Source organism: Falco naumanni, chromosome 4 (genome assembly GCF_017639655.2).
Source record: "Falco naumanni isolate bFalNau1 chromosome 4, bFalNau1.pat, whole genome shotgun sequence".
NCBI lineage: Eukaryota > Metazoa > Chordata > Aves > Falconiformes > Falconidae > Falco > Falco naumanni.
Genome location: NC_054057.1, coordinates 23,738,328 through 23,753,924, shown reverse-complemented (window position 1 = coordinate 23,753,924; position 15,597 = coordinate 23,738,328). Strand labels below are relative to the sequence as shown.

Here is a 15,597-nt window from a genome sequence, read left to right as displayed (position 1 = left end):
TAGTCGAGACTTTTGGTTCAAGCTTAAAGGTTAGGTTAGATGTGTATAGCTTTCCTCAGGTTACATTTGACTGAAATATCCAGAGAGATTTTCCTTCATAAGTTCCCAGCTCAGTAATTGCAATATCAAGTAACAAAACAGAAATCAGGTCAGAAGTTATTTACTAATAGGATACCGGGCTGGGGTGTTCCTTTGCATTCTTGTCCCCTGCTGTTCCCATTTCTCTACTTCAGGCTCTTTTTATCAACGTCTCATCGTATCAGAGCCTGTGGTTAGGGTTTCTTGCATTGTGTGGAGTTTGCCCATGCTTTTGCACTGGAACGTCTTGACATTAACTTCCATGTTTTTGCCTCCAACAGTGGTCAGGGCAATTCTAGGAAAGATGGCAGAATAAGTTACTGTACGATTTTTTAATTATTTTTTTTTGTCCTTCCTGTCACAGTATGTGCTAGAAAATATTTTTGTTCTCCTGTTAAATTAAACCAGGGATGTGTACATGTGATTTCCTAATCATTCTTCTTGTATTTCCTGCCTACTTTTTTTTTTTTTATTCTCTATTATTTAGTTTATTGATTTGTTTGCATATCTTATTATCTACTGTCTATTTAATAGAAAGTTAGTGCATTTGGTCACACTGGCTAAAATTGCTAAATCCCCATTAGTTTGTAACATCCATCCCCAACATTTTGCTATTTCTGTGTATTTCCCCATTTCAAAAACAATTCTGAAGTTATACTTGCGAAATATTATTTTTTTTTTATGTGTCTCTTTCCCGAGTTTCTGGAATTTGTTCAGTCAACAAAGGATGGTAACACAGATTTCTGAATGTAGTTATGAATTAAAGTATAGATTGAGGATTTTTGCGGGGTTATAATACATTTCTGTAGCCTGCATTGATAATGATGTTAAATCACACTTAAATTTTAATGTTCCTATTCTATTAGTTATTTACAAGGAGTTAGTTTTAATTGGTTTTGACTTATAAATTTAATCTCTTTTTAAGGTATTATGGCAGGTTCAAACAGATCTGGAGATCTTAAGGATGCTCAGAAATCTATTCCTACTGGAACAATTTTGGCTATTTCAACGACGTCTTTTATTTGTATCCTTTATGCTGTGACTCCTTTGGTTTTTTTCCCTAGTGTGCATTCTGTAGGTATAATAGCATAGTTTTTTCATTGAGATGTCATTAGTTACCCGAGTATAAAATGAATTAAATCTAAACTGAAAATAAATATTTTGTATTTGTCTAAAATACAAATAATACTTATAAATAGTGTTTAAAATCTGATTTTATTTTTATATATAAATATTTATATATACATTTTATATTCCAGCAGTGCTTCAAATTCCAAGATATAATTGATGTTTTTAGTGATGGGATGTAGCTGTTTTTAGGTTCATGCATCAGCTGGAAGATTGCTTTGTTGTTATGCTCAGCATAACCACTGAAAAAACTTAAAACTACCAGCAATAGAAATTGTTGATCATTCAATACCTAGAAAACACAAATGCTTATTTGTATGAGAGAAGTATCTGTTCTGTTGCATGATGCATGAACCGGCTGCTTCCAATACTTCACAAATCAATTGTATATCAAATGCAGTTGTAGAGAACATAAACTAAAAAAATTGCAGCAGGGAAGTTTTTAAAAAAACAAACCACAGAACAAACAAAATGACAACCACACACACTAAAAAAAACCAAGTTTAATTGTCATGGACACTTTCATCCCTAGGTGAAAAATTGAATGTTTTCACTCTCTATGTATATGATTATAGTGTAATCTTCCTTCAGTCTCAGTAATAGATCTCTCCTGTATAGTGTTGTTTGGTGCCTGTATAGAAGGTGTGATATTAAGAGATAAGTAAGTTGTATTCAGCTTCTAATTTTACAGGGAAATGTTTATGTTAATAGGACTTTTATTAATGGCTCTTCTAGGAAATATCTGTGAAACATTTTTCTTTCCTTTAGGTTAAAACCTATTTTTTAGGAAAATCTATTTGTGAAACTGAGATGACTACAAAAATGGTCAGGTTATTAGGCTGTATCCCTTCAAGAAGTAGAAACAGAATCTAAGATAAATGTTTGAAGTGGAACTGGCTGTAATAAAACATGCTTAAGAAAGGAAATCATAGTTACTACTTGTGGAGCTGATGGATGGGGGTAAGGGGAGTGGCATTACTTGGTAGAAGTAATATACTGCTGAGGAACAAAAACAGAAACAGATTGACACATGACAAGGAAAGTTCATGAGAGAGACTGCAATGCATCATCAGGACTAAGATTTCCACTGGATTTATGACTTTGTTGTAAAGTTTCAGTTGTAGATCAGGAGTCATGTCAGTTTTCACCCATGTAATATTTGTGGATATTTGAGGTGCAATATGAAGCATGATGGGAATAAATGTAATGGAGATAAGCATGAACAGAATTTCCTGATCTTGATAAATTACCACCTTGGGAGAAGCTGAGTTGACAAGATGAAGCTGTTGGCAGGTTTCACGTTTGTTTCCCCGCTGGTATCAGGTTCTCTTTTCTACTGAGGCCCCGTTTGCTCTTGGTGATAAAGCAATGGCATTGAAGTATTGTTTGGAAAGTGATGGAGGTGATGTTGAGACAACTTATTTGAAAACACAGTCTTTTACTCTAGAAGGAAAACCATAAGTTAAAAGCTGGATTCTGATTAAAGCTAATACAAGAAGCAGCGGGGAATAATTTTTACTTTAAAATGGTATTGCTGCATATGGGAAAATCTCAGATTTCCTTTTCTTCAAAGTAAATGCACAAACCAAATCAAACTGATGCTTATGAAATAATAAATGAATTATAAATTGTAAATTAATTCAGAACCAATACCTCATTAACTCACATTTTCCAATGTAACATATTTGAAATCTACTGGGGAGGGGTGGGAGTGGAATTTTGCATGCTCTGAGTGCAGGTGATCTGTCAGTAGAGCAGGATGCAGTGGACCAAGAGCATTGAATCAGTGTTCTTCCCTTTCTACTTCAGCCAGTTCTGTTAGGTTGGATTTCAGCCAAACAAGTAAAATGTATCTATCTTGGTCTGATTTGAAGACCAGGGGGTTTAGGTTTTTTTCTTCTCATTATGGATTGTCACCTCTGCCATGGGAAAAAGTAGGTTGTACATCTTTCTGTCTTTCATCTTTTCAAGTTGGTCCTACCCTCTGTTTAATTAAAACACAGACATTATAATTTTAATTAATTAAGAATCAATGTGCAGCTGTATAAGTGTCGTCATAGAAGCATAGTATGTTTTTTTCCCTACATTTCCAAAGAGTTTGGTTTGCTCTTTTTCTGTTTGTTGAAAATAGCATGTAGTCATGCATCCAAGCTTGGGCATATGCAAAAATCTGAACATTGGCTTATTATATTAACCTGATTTTTAAATTTCTTGACCCTGCTTAAGAGCAGATCTGAACAGTCATAACACATGCAACTTTTCTTAGTCTGTAACCTTCTATTTTCTCTGGGATTTATTTTGAAGAAACTGAAAACACTGCAGGGGGAGAGGCAGGGGGGATCTATGCTATCACAGTGTAGATAGTCTTAAAATAGATTTTTGGCTGCTTACTAATAAAACTAAGATGAACTACAGGAAGATTACCCGCTTTTAAAATAAACATCAGTTTGAGGGGAAGGCAGAGTGGAGGGGAGAACCTTTTCATAGTTTACCCAAGATGTCCATACATGAGCATGAAGTTAATTACAAAAAAAAAAAAAAAAAAAAGGCAGTGTCATTGGATGGAACATTCAAGACTGTAATTAAAGCACCTTTTCCTGACTTCCATCTGCTTTTTGCCATAGTCATAAAACAGTGCATCACGTAGCTTGACCGTCAGAAGGCAAGTGGATAACCTGAGGTGGTTGTGTCTAGCAGTTTCTCCTTTACAAAAGGAAAGGCTAATACTTTGATTTGCCAGTCTCCTGCTTATGCCCCAGGGTATACCTGTATTACTTGTAGAACAGACTTCTGCAGTCACAAGGATTTAAAGGATGCATGTGTAAATACTTTTGATATTGCTGTTAGTTCTGTAAAGTTTGCCAAGATACCTGTAAACTGTTATGTGTCTACTTAGAAGCAGTACTTATAATGAATCAATTATAGCATGTTTACTTTAAAACAGCACAATAAATAGAAATTGGTTGGGAAACCCTCTAATGCATACTGTGACATGGTGTTTATTCTTGAAAAGTGCTGCTGTTCAAAAAAAATGGAAATGTGGGTGTTGAAGCTATATTAAAAGTCATTTTAATGTTTACTGATTTTTATATTTTTTTTTTATTCCTCCCTCTTCCCTAAGGTTTGGAGAAGCAGTTAATGGAAATCTAGTGGTCGGTACATTGGCTTGGCCGTCTCCATGGGTTATTGTAATTGGTTCATTCTTTTCAACGTGTGGTGCTGGTCTCCAGAGTCTCACTGGTGCACCCCGTCTGTTGCAGGCCATTGCAAGAGATGGCATTGTACCATTTATTCAAGTAAGAATTATTTTTTTTATTCACTGTGCTTCAAATATGGCTTATGTTTTGACAAACACAATGAGGCATTGTTTCTGCTATTCCTGTTGAACTGTGGGGAAAAGATTTGGAGCTCAGTTCTAATTGTGTATAATAATAGATCAAGCTATTGTAGGACAGAGTTGGAATGTGGTTATTTCTGTGCAATGCAATTTAATTATTTTTGTTCTTGCACGTAGAAGGTAGTGGCTCAAAGCTGAGAATATAAGTCTTCTATAAATGGAAATGAATGAAGTAAGAAGCAACTAACTACTGAACTTCTTGACTCCGGGCTGTGTTTACAACTTGTATTTGTGAGCAAAGTTGATTTAATCTCACTATGGAACTCATATCGTAGAGATACAATTCTAATTCTTACTCATTTTTGTAAGCTAAATGAAGTCAACAAAGGTGTAACAATAGCGTTCTATCCCTTGACTCTGAACATTAAGATTGTTCTGACATCCCTGTGCAGGTTTTAAAAATAGTTCCTTTGAGAAAAAATTAAGGGAGCTAGCAAACAAAGATGACAAGAGGAGTCTTGTTGGAAGTTATTTAACACAATTTCTGGGCTGCATCTGCAAAAACTAGACAACTAGACTTGAGTAAAAAAAAAAACACCAAAATTCCAAAAGTTGATAATGTCTAAACAACACTGTGGTTTCAGTGCTGAAGTTTGGCATTTGAAAGCTTATCTCAAACTGCCAAGAATAGCCAACAGTTGCACAGCACAACGATAACCTGCCAAGAACAGATTCAAATGCAAAGAAAAGGATTATGTCTGAGTAACTATGAGTATTTTGGGAACAGAGTTAGGGGACCATCGTCAAATTTGGCACACAGAAAGAAATTGACACTGAAGGTAGCTAGGGCTGAATTTAGGAGAATAGGGTGTTCTGTGTGGAGAGAGCCCTGAGGAGGATTTGGAGTACTGCTTTGTTTTTGTGTATCTCTTTGGGAGGTTTATATCATTATTTTGATACCTAAGTTATGTGACCAAACCTATAAGTATTCCCTACTTCACCACACTTACCTCTAGAGGCTTGATCAGAAGTGTGCTCTAGGTCACAGTCTGACATCTGAGGTCGATGTAGTATGTTATGTTAAAATGGGCTATTACTTGGTGCGTAACTTAAGACTCCATTCAGAGATACCTATAATCTGTCTCCAGTGAGGGCTAGCTATGGAATAGCAGCAGCTTGGTTTGATTCCTGAGTTGCCTACAATGAGTCAGCACATTGATGTGTGACTTGAGGAGAAGATTCCTTAGCGAGGGCGTGCCTCGGACTATTAGGAATGCTGGATTAGCTGGAGAATTTGAGTGGGGTTGGGGGGAAACATCAGGGAAGGGGTATGTGCAGAATATGTGGGAATGGGAAAATGACGAGAGGGGACTTGTGAAGAGGAGGAAGGAGTACATAGGGAATGGGTTAGAGGAGATGGTTGGAAAAGTCGAGAAGCAAAGCAAAATGGAAGAGGTAATGCTTTGCAGAGGGGTTGTCTTTTGTGTGTGGTGGATTTTTTGTTGGTTTTTCTAAAGGCAGATCATACTGCTGTTGCCAGCTTTTCTCCTTGGTCTTTAATCACTTGGTTCCATGCCACTGCTTCCCTGGTCTTTCTGCTAGTGCCTAGTCTCGGTAGGGCTGTATCCTTGGTATTTTCTCTTAGGTCTTTTTCTCGTCTTGGGCTGGAGGGCAGAATGGTCACTGGAAACATATGCTAGTATGGCTGCAGGAGCCCAGGAGGGTTAGTGAATCTAGAAGTAGACAAAAAGACAGCAGCTGCTGCTTCTGTAGCCTCTCTGCTGCCTGAATGTTCTGCGAGCAGCACTGTAGCAGTGCTACTGCTAGTGGGAAATGCAACTGCTGCATCCTCAGCTTGACTGGCTGGGGCTGCTCTGCACGTACGGTATTGGCAGCTTGTTCGTTGAGAAAGGTCTATCACTGTTCCCTTGGTTTAAGAGCACCTTTTCTACCAGGGGTGGAAAAGATGTTGAGGATGTGCCAGAATATTAAACGTGATGATGCTTTGTTTCACAGTTGAGAGCAGTGGCATGTTCTCTGACTTGCAAGATGTATCTGTAACTGGAATACACTAAGTATGCTGGGGTGGGGGGCAGAATCATGATGGAGTTTGACTTGTGAGTGGGAAGGGACTGTAATGCAATAAATTGTAAATGCTGGGTTGTGTTGAGAGAGAAACAAAACATTTCACTTTTGAAGTAAAAATTTGGTATTTGGTCAAAGGATGACAGTATGATTCTGTCTTATCGGGGTTAGATCTAAAAGGAGTGAAGCATTGGAAGAAAAAAATTTACATGGTTTGGGAAGTGAGTGACAGGGAATCCAGGATAAGCAGGATGTTTGAAGAAAGATTTGAGACTTGAAAAGTGCTTGCAGTTTTGGAGTGATATAGCTGCTGCATGGTCAGTCAAGAAAATGAATGCAAGGAGATTAATATAGGTGCAAAAGTACGACATGTTTAAGAAAAAAAACCAAAAGATGAAACAGGAGCAGAAAATACGGCATTTTAATGCATTGAAAGGAGGATTGGTGGATGGCAGAAAGCTAAGGGAAGAACACAGTATGGAGAATGAGTGAGGTGAAGAATGCAAGCGTTTGGAAAGGAAGCCATTATGGAAAATGGGAGTGAGGGTTTAGTCTTTATAATTGTATGGAGGAGAGTAAATGCAGCTGAAACTTCAGGTGAGGCATTGTGCCATCTATCACCAGTATAGCTGGGTAGAATTCTCCCCAAAGGAAGTTATCACATGCAAAATGATTTTTTGGGTGAGCTCTGTGCAGGATCATGGGCTTACTGAAGTCCTTTTCAAAGATCAGTATTTGTGTTTGTAAGTACTGAATTGAAGCCTATTTTATGTTGCAAAAAGTACTACCTTCAACTACATTGGCTTTTTATAGACTAAGCATAAGTCTCTGATGCATGTGGATTTCAAGTTACTTAGGATTATTTCAACAGCAGCTTCAATAGAGCTTTAACTTTATGCTTGGTTTATCAAGTATTTTTCATATTGGAAATGTGTGGTTTTGCAGTTTTGTGCTTTTTGTACTATAGTTTACTTCATTATCCTTTGTAACGAATGATTGTTCTTTCCAGTTAGAGTTTGTTCGCGATCTGCACCACATTTCATAACTGTGTATTGAACAGTTTTTCTTATTCTTACTGTTTACATGAATTAACTAGGTATTTGGTCATGGAAAAGCAAATGGAGAACCAACTTGGGCTCTGCTTCTCACTGCTGGTATTTGTGAAATAGGAATTTTGATAGCCTCATTGGACAGTGTAGCACCAATTCTTTCCATGTAAGTGTGAATGTGGTGGGTTTTGTTCTTTAGTATTTTATTTTTAAAGTAACTAATGATTTCTCTTTTTTAAATAATAAATGCTAGATTTTGTTTTCTAACAAGTTATATTCATTCGATCCTGGAGCTAACATGAAACAACAAAATGTTTTGGCTGGAACCAATTTCTAGGCACAAAAAACTCTTTCCATGACAGAGTTCTCAAATGCTAGTAAAAATATGTTCAACTTGTAAAAACCTGGATTTTAAAATAAAAATTCCTGCTATCTTAGCAGGTGCCATCTAATAGAGACACACAAAACAATGTATTGTTTTAGGGTATGAACTGAACTTTATTTTATTGACTTTGTCTTGCAAGTTTGTCCCGTGTGGTACGGGTTGACCCTGATAGGCAGCTCAGCCCCACACATCTCTCACTCCCCCCTGCCACAGTGCAATGGGGTGAGAATCCAAAGTGCCAAAGTGGGAGAACTCAGGAGTTGAGGTAAAGACATTTTAATAGGTAAGGCAGAAGCTCTGCACACAAGCAAAGAAAAAATAAAGGATTTGTTCACTATCAATACGCAGGTGCTTAGCCATTTCCAGGAAAGTAGGGCTTCACCATGTGTAACTCTTACTTGGGAAAACAAAGACTATTACAGATGTCCCCCCTTCTTCCTTATTTCCCCGAGCTCTTACTGTTGAGCATGATGTCAGGCAGTGTTGAATATCCCTTTGATCAGCTGTGTCCCCTCCCCAAGACTATGTGCTGGCAGGGCAGCTGGAAAAACAGAGGTGGCCTTGATGCTGCGTGAGAACTGCTCAACGAGAGCTACAACATCCCTGTGTTAACAGCACGGGGTTGGTTGCAAATCCAGAACATAGCACCATATAAGCTAATATGAAGACAACTAACTCTATCCCAGTCAAAACCAGTACACTGTGATTGTCAGTTGTTTGCTATGTTTTCTGTGAAATCTTTGAGGCTTTGTATTATGGTAATGCCATATTTGAGGCCTAATATTTTACAAGTATTAACTTTGTCTATATCTTGTGTTCTGTTGGCCACTGTGAACGCAGTGTGCAAGTTCCTCCCCTTTTTTGAATTGTGTTCAGCCTTTTATTGCAAATCTGCTAGTTAATTGGAAAGTGTTCTTAGTGTTCTTTTTTTCTTTTTTTCTCTATTAACAGGTTTTTCCTTATGTGCTATATGTTTGTAAATCTGGCTTGTGCAGTTCAGACGCTTTTACGGACTCCCAACTGGAGACCTCGTTTCAAGTATTACCACTGGTAGGGAATATTCCTTCATTCAGAAGAGTTAAAACTAATTATGCAGCCCTAAATTGTTGATGTTTTATTATTGCAAGAAAAATCTCTCTTTTCTGATTTGAATAAGGTGATTCATTCACTGAATACTCATAACAGCAATGGTTTTTTTCATGTGCTTGGAATAAGGCTAGGAATAGCTGTGATCACAAAAACGTGGTGGGTTTGGGAAGGGGCTAGAGGATGACATTTAGTATGGCTTATAAGCCAAGTTCTTCTGAATATATGAGAATGAAGATGAAAAAACGTATAATCTGTCTCTTATATATTGATAAGGAGAACTGGTGAAAATGTTCAGGAAGGTTCATATGATTTTCATTTTGGTTTTGTAGATCTTACTGCGTAACTAAAACTTGTACAGAAGAAAAATCTTATTTAATATACATCATTTGGCTCTTTAATGATACGATCACTGTTTTCAAAATATATCATGCTTTGGACATTACATTTGATAACTGAAGTAGACAAGTGGATACTTGACAGTCGTTAAAGATCAAATATACAAAAAATGTGTGTGGGGTGTTTTTAATTAGGTTTATTTTTAAGCGTTCAAACATTTCAAACTAAGATTGGGAAACTTTAATTTTTACCAAATGTTAAAAATTGCTTATATTTGTTTAATTAACGCTAATTCTGTTGAGAGATATTAGTGCTGAAATGCCTTGAAGACTAGAGCCTTTAGGAGGTAAGATGGCCTAACACTAGGATGTAAGTCGCTTATTATTTTTTTCTTTTAAAGAATTGAGTGACAATGAAATGTCACTAGTTTAGCCCTAAAAGATCTTTCTGAATCTGCTCGGTAGGCACTTAGTATTTTGGCACATAAACCTTCAAATACCTCAGAGCCTGTCTCCCAATCTATCACTGCAAACACCTAGTAGTGTTTGCAACAGCAGGAAGGACAATGGGGGACTGCTGTCTTTTGGTGGGTTTTTTTGTTTGGTTGGGTTTTTTTGTTTGTTTGGTAGGGTTTTTTTGTTCCACCTCTCCTGAGCAGTCTGATTGTACCTCCTACTGTACTTCCACAAAGTAGCTTAAAACTTAAGGCAGGTGGATAAAATGGAGGTACCAAGATAAACGGGATGGACCGTGATGAGGAAGAAAAAGCAAAGGGTTGTGGTATGGCAGCAGCAGAGTTTGTAACCGTTAGGCAACAATTCTTTTTTAGCTTATTTTTTTTCCCCAGATTGATCAGTGAGCCAACGGATGACTCAGTGTGTGACTGTGTAGTCGCTTCTTGCCAAAGCAGGTGTCAGAATGCTTGGCCAGAATTGGGATGGGACTTTATTTTTTGAGTGGGAGTCTTAGGCTGGCTAGTTCAAGCATGAAAGAGCAGCTGCTGTTCTTTTAGACATTTAGAATGATGTCCTCAGAAATGGTAAAGGCATTTCTTCGGTTTAAAACTGGACGTGTTTGGACTCAATACTTGGCATGGTACACAAACTCAAGGTACCAGTCAAAAGCTGGGTCTGCCAACTGTCAATACAGTGGCAGCTAGCTCTGATTTGGAAATCGGGTGTAGAGACATTTGGGGTGTTATATGTGACAAAAACTATTCACAAAACTGTCTGGTTCTGAGCTGACTTACATCTATCTTGAACAATAGCATAGGCAAACCAGGCACATAAACTTTAATCTGATAATGCTGCTGTAATTTTTTCAGCTCACAATTATTCTTTCTTTATAGTCTTTGAAAGATTGTTTTCTGTGTTATCTTCTACTGTCCTGTGTTCTTTCTGAAGAGACAGGCCACAGTAGAAGTGGAGAATGAGTCAAGTTTAATTACGTAATCAACTGTTTTTGCTGGAAGTAACATAATGTTGTTTACTATTGTATAAGAATTATTTAATTTTTTTTAGCTTAAATTCAAATCGACTCTTAAGTGATAACAGTGTGTTTTGAAACTGATCTTAACTTGGAGGTGCTGATAGAGTTTCAGAACTGACAAGTGCAGTACATCTATTGTTATATCTAGTTCAACTGTATTATTTATGTTACACAAAGTTTGAGAATGTAATTTTCTTGTAAATTAAAATTGGGACAATGTATTTCTATTTATATAGTAGCTATGAAGTGGCCTTTGAGGAAGAAAGGCCTTTCTGGGAGTTAACTTAAATAAGAAATTGACTTTGTAGAACATTCGCATGCCTATTTAAAAAAATGGAAAAAAATGGTTTCTTTTAGGACTCTCTCATTCCTGGGGATGAGTTTATGTCTTGCCTTGATGTTCATTTGCTCTTGGTACTATGCTTTGATTGCCATGCTAATCGCAGGATGTATATACAAATACATAGAATATAGAGGGTAAGAACATATATCTTATTTATTCTATATATAATATCTTTAACATTCAGCAAAAAGCACTTTTGTATAACATAGATAAAACTGAAGTAATAGAATTGAGAGTATTCCTTGAAACAAGGTAAGATCCCGTCTCTTAAGGGCTGTAAGTTTTCAGGTTCTAATTTGTCTGGAAGCTCTGTTCCAATCTTCTTGACAGCCAGAACTGATCAAAATAAGAACCAATACAGCTGGGAAACTTCTGTCTCAGCAGAGGTTATGGTACTTCAGGAACATCAGCTTGTAATATCAAGCAACAACTATTAAAAACCTGTTACCTTAGAATTAACTTGTGCTAAAGCCCAAAAACTCTACTCTTGTGTGGACTTAAGCACTTTTTAGAATGAATCATACTGAACAATGCTGAGCACCCACTGAAAATTATTTATTTTCTGAAGGCTTAGGTAATCTTTAAACTGCAACGTACTTTTGTATTGTATGCATTTGACAAGGGCTACATACAAAGTCAGACCTGTAAGAAATGCTGTGCAAGTAGGAGACTTAAAGAGCATGCTGGAGTTCATTTAAAAAACAAAACACCACCACCCCACAACTAAACAAGGTATCCAAACACTAAAGGTGATTATGATCAGTAATGTGTGTGCTTTCCCTTTCTAAGGAAAGATACCAGATGCTGAAAGATTCCAGTCAAGAAAAACAGTAAGGCTTTGGAGAAGGAAATTGAAGCGAGGCCAGCTGTTTTGATGAGTGATTAAGCGCAGGTCTTAAGTGGATCAGTTGGTATAAACTGCTCCACCTTGTGGGTTCTCCATCTTTTAATATCTCCATTTCCAGATTAGATGCTTTCCTGGTTTATAACAGTTCCATTTATTGTGTTAATTACAAGGAAATTAACTTGCCTGTTTTAGCCAGGAATTAAGATCAGGTGATAAGTTCTGCTTGTGTGTATGTGTGTAGGATTGCACATACATGAAGTTATATGTACATCTAAATTCATATACAGGCTCTACAAATGTTGGCACATAGCCAGCATGTCTACCCGGGAGAACAAGTTCTTTTTTGCAGTTTTCTGCCTGCCTTTACAAATGCAGGAGCTGATTTGGCAGTGGGCAGAAACTCACCCTGAAATGTTATAAAATCTGTTCTCTGGAGACAATCCCTATCTCTGTTTTAATTTTTGGATAACTAAGTAAAAGAAACTTACATGATTGTGCTGTCTGTCAGGGTACATTTTAATTGCCACATTGTTCTTTAATAGCTTTTTAATTCAGTTTGGCTTATTTCATATAAATTCCAAAAGAAGGCTAGAGGTAACAAGTTCAGTAAGCATGCATGAATGGAAAAAAAGAGGGAGGCGGGGCAGGCAAGTGGGATGACCCCTTGCCATAGTAGGATCCCCACAAAGGAAAATAATGTGTTAGCCCAACAGTTTGTTCTTGTTTGGTTGGCCACCTGGTGTATAGCACAGCTTTGTGTTGGGAGAAAGAGGAGTGGAAGAAGTATGGAAATTGAAGGTGGTTGGGAGGGCAGATTAAGCTTTAGGCTCACCCGGGAGAGAAGCTGGGAAGGAAAGGAACTGGAGAAAGCTGTGGTAATGGTGTTTGGGGGGCGGAGATAGAACACAGTAATCCATGTAAAGACAGCGCTCATTCTGCTGCTTTAAAAGTTACTACTTTTAAGTAGCCCTCACTTGTTCATTCCAGTGCTTAAAAGCAACTTAAGTAGCTCTTATGATTACAAAAAAGCTTTTGAGGTATCACCAAAATAGACCATAATTGACTATTAATAAGTACTTAATAAATAGTTCTCTTGATGGGACCTGAGACTGTTTCATCTTGGTTCATCTTCATTCTTGATTTAAATCTGCAAGATGAGGGGTTTTTTTCATGCATTCATGCATATAAGAGCGTTTATTTTTATGTCCATTGTCCCTTAATGTGAGCAAAATTTATTTTATTTGTATAAATAAATGGGACCGTGTTAATTGAATTTCTTCTGCACCCTGAAGAGCGGAAAAAGAATGGGGCGATGGAATCAGAGGGCTGTCTCTGAATGCAGCTCGCTATGCTTTGCTTCGTGTTGAAGATGGTCCTCCTCACACCAAGAACTGGAGGTAGGTTCTACTCCTTCCAGGGTCACACAGGTCTTGAAATATGTAAATCTGTTGGGAATACTTCTGGTAAAGCTAATGGCCAAAGTGAAATTCACCATTAAAATAGTATTTTAACTTGAGGAGGGTGATGTTGTCATTGCAATGGTAGTATTTTACTGCAGTAGAATGTGACATATGGTCAGCATGTAATCAACTTGGGTGGGAGTATGGGCAAACTAACTTGAACTTAAATCCATGTGGTGTTGACTTAGTTCTCCAAAGTGCAGAAGAATATTAATGTTTAATTATTTATAGATTTTCAGAGGAACAGTTATCAGTCCCGCTATCTCTATAGGAGAAATGCTGCAATTCCATAAGTGGGTGGTTTGGGTTTTTTTGCTTTTATATATGTTCCATCTGAAATAGATTGTTTACAGAGGATCCATTATTTGTTTAAATTAATTTTTTGTGGCAATCTTTTATATATATATATCTCTTCATTTAATAGTAGCGCTTTCTAAATTGCTTAGATATCATTAAAACAAAAATCTTATGTTGGCTGTCCATTTATATGTAATGGGGTTAGATGTCCACAACTATTTTTGCAATATAATCTTTTTACTTGTTAATGTATCAACTTTCTCAAAGCCAACACAAAAAAATTACCTAGTATTTAAAAATGAAAGGATGTTTGCACACTGTCACTTATGATAAGTGTAATGCAAATCAGAACTCTGATCAGTTGAATGCACAAAAATGAGATTGTTGCCAAATGTGATACTTTAATTATAATTGCTGCTCTGTGATAGTACCCCTGGGTGCATACACATACCATGTGCTGTTGCCCGTCAGTATAATGGCATTATTTTACCATTTGTCAATGGGACTGATGCACATAGGTAGTTATGGAAAACATGAGCCAGTGCTTTTACCTGTGTCTGAACTGGGCATCTCGGAGGCACCGATGTAGTATCTGACAAAGAGCTTTCCTGTGAAATGTCTAATGTTGATTCGGTTCCAGATGAGTTACCCTTCTGTTGTGTCAACGTATTTCCTAGAACTGGACCTTCTTGTTATATCTTAAACCATGCTGGTTTTGAAGGAGGAAGTAACGCTCCCAGCTCTTTGTCATTCTTTTGAATTTGTAGTAATGACAGGGAAATTATAAAATATTGGTTTGGAGAAAGTAAGCAGATTGGATATTGATTGAAGGCAACAGAATGCATCCTCAAGTGTGCAGTTGAAACTGAACTTGGAGCGCTGTCAGTACGGTTAAGGCTGTGACTGTCCTTTTGGAAGGACCTATGCAGGTAGAGGAATGGGTTGACAAGAACATCATGAAAATCCAGAAGGATATGTGGGAAGTCCAGTACCCGGGACAGGCTTGTCCAGCGCAATGGTACAAGGCTGGGAACCTGCTCTGGTGAATAGGCTCTGTGGTTCCCAGTAGATGGTAAGCCAGCAGTGTGCCTTGGCAGTGACGTGTGTTGGGCTACGTCAACAGGAATATAGCTAGTCCATTGAGAAGTAAATATACTGGGAAATAATATTCCTCTTTGCTCAGCGCTCATTAGACTCCATCTAGAATATTTCATTGAGTTTTAGGCACCCAAGTATAGGAAAGACATTGATAAACTGGAGTGAGCTCCACAGAGGACCATCAAGACGATGGTTGGGCCACAGGAGCATATCTCCTGTGGGGAGAAGCTGAGGGAGCTGTGCTTATTCAGCTTTGAGGAGCCTAAGAGCTGGTATAACTAACTAGTAAAGATCCAATACCTAAAAGGTCAATGAGAAGATAGAGTTGGACTGTTTACAGCAGTGTATGGTAGAAGACTGAGAGAACATGGTAAAATGGAGAAAGAAAAAAATCCCACCACTTTTGAGATGATGGTAATTAAGCATTGAAGAGATTATCTAGAGGTGATAATTCTGTCCCTGGAGATCTTAAAAATCCAACTGGATGGAGCTATAAACAATCTGGCATACATTCAATGTTAAACTATTTCAAACAGCAGGTTGCAGTAAGAGGACCTTGGAAGGGCAATCATTTTTT

General features: G+C 37.5%; 1 protein-coding gene across 8 annotated transcripts in view; it reads left to right on the top strand.

The window, feature by feature from the left end:
• LOC121086063 (solute carrier family 12 member 7-like) overlaps positions 1–15,597 on the top strand; it is a 77,984-nt gene that overhangs the window by 45,213 nt on the left and 17,174 nt on the right. For all 8 annotated transcript variants that reach the window (XM_040589245.1, XM_040589238.1, XM_040589243.1 and 5 more), the window contains 7 exons: positions 1,004–1,102; positions 1,810–1,867; positions 4,328–4,502; positions 7,725–7,843; positions 9,014–9,112; positions 11,333–11,452; positions 13,458–13,562. In XM_040589245.1, coding sequence (XP_040445179.1) covers positions 1,004–1,102; positions 1,810–1,867; positions 4,328–4,502; positions 7,725–7,843; positions 9,014–9,112; positions 11,333–11,452; positions 13,458–13,562 — 775 coding nt within the window. The remainder of the gene's footprint in view (positions 1–1,003; positions 1,103–1,809; positions 1,868–4,327; positions 4,503–7,724; positions 7,844–9,013; positions 9,113–11,332; positions 11,453–13,457; positions 13,563–15,597) is intronic.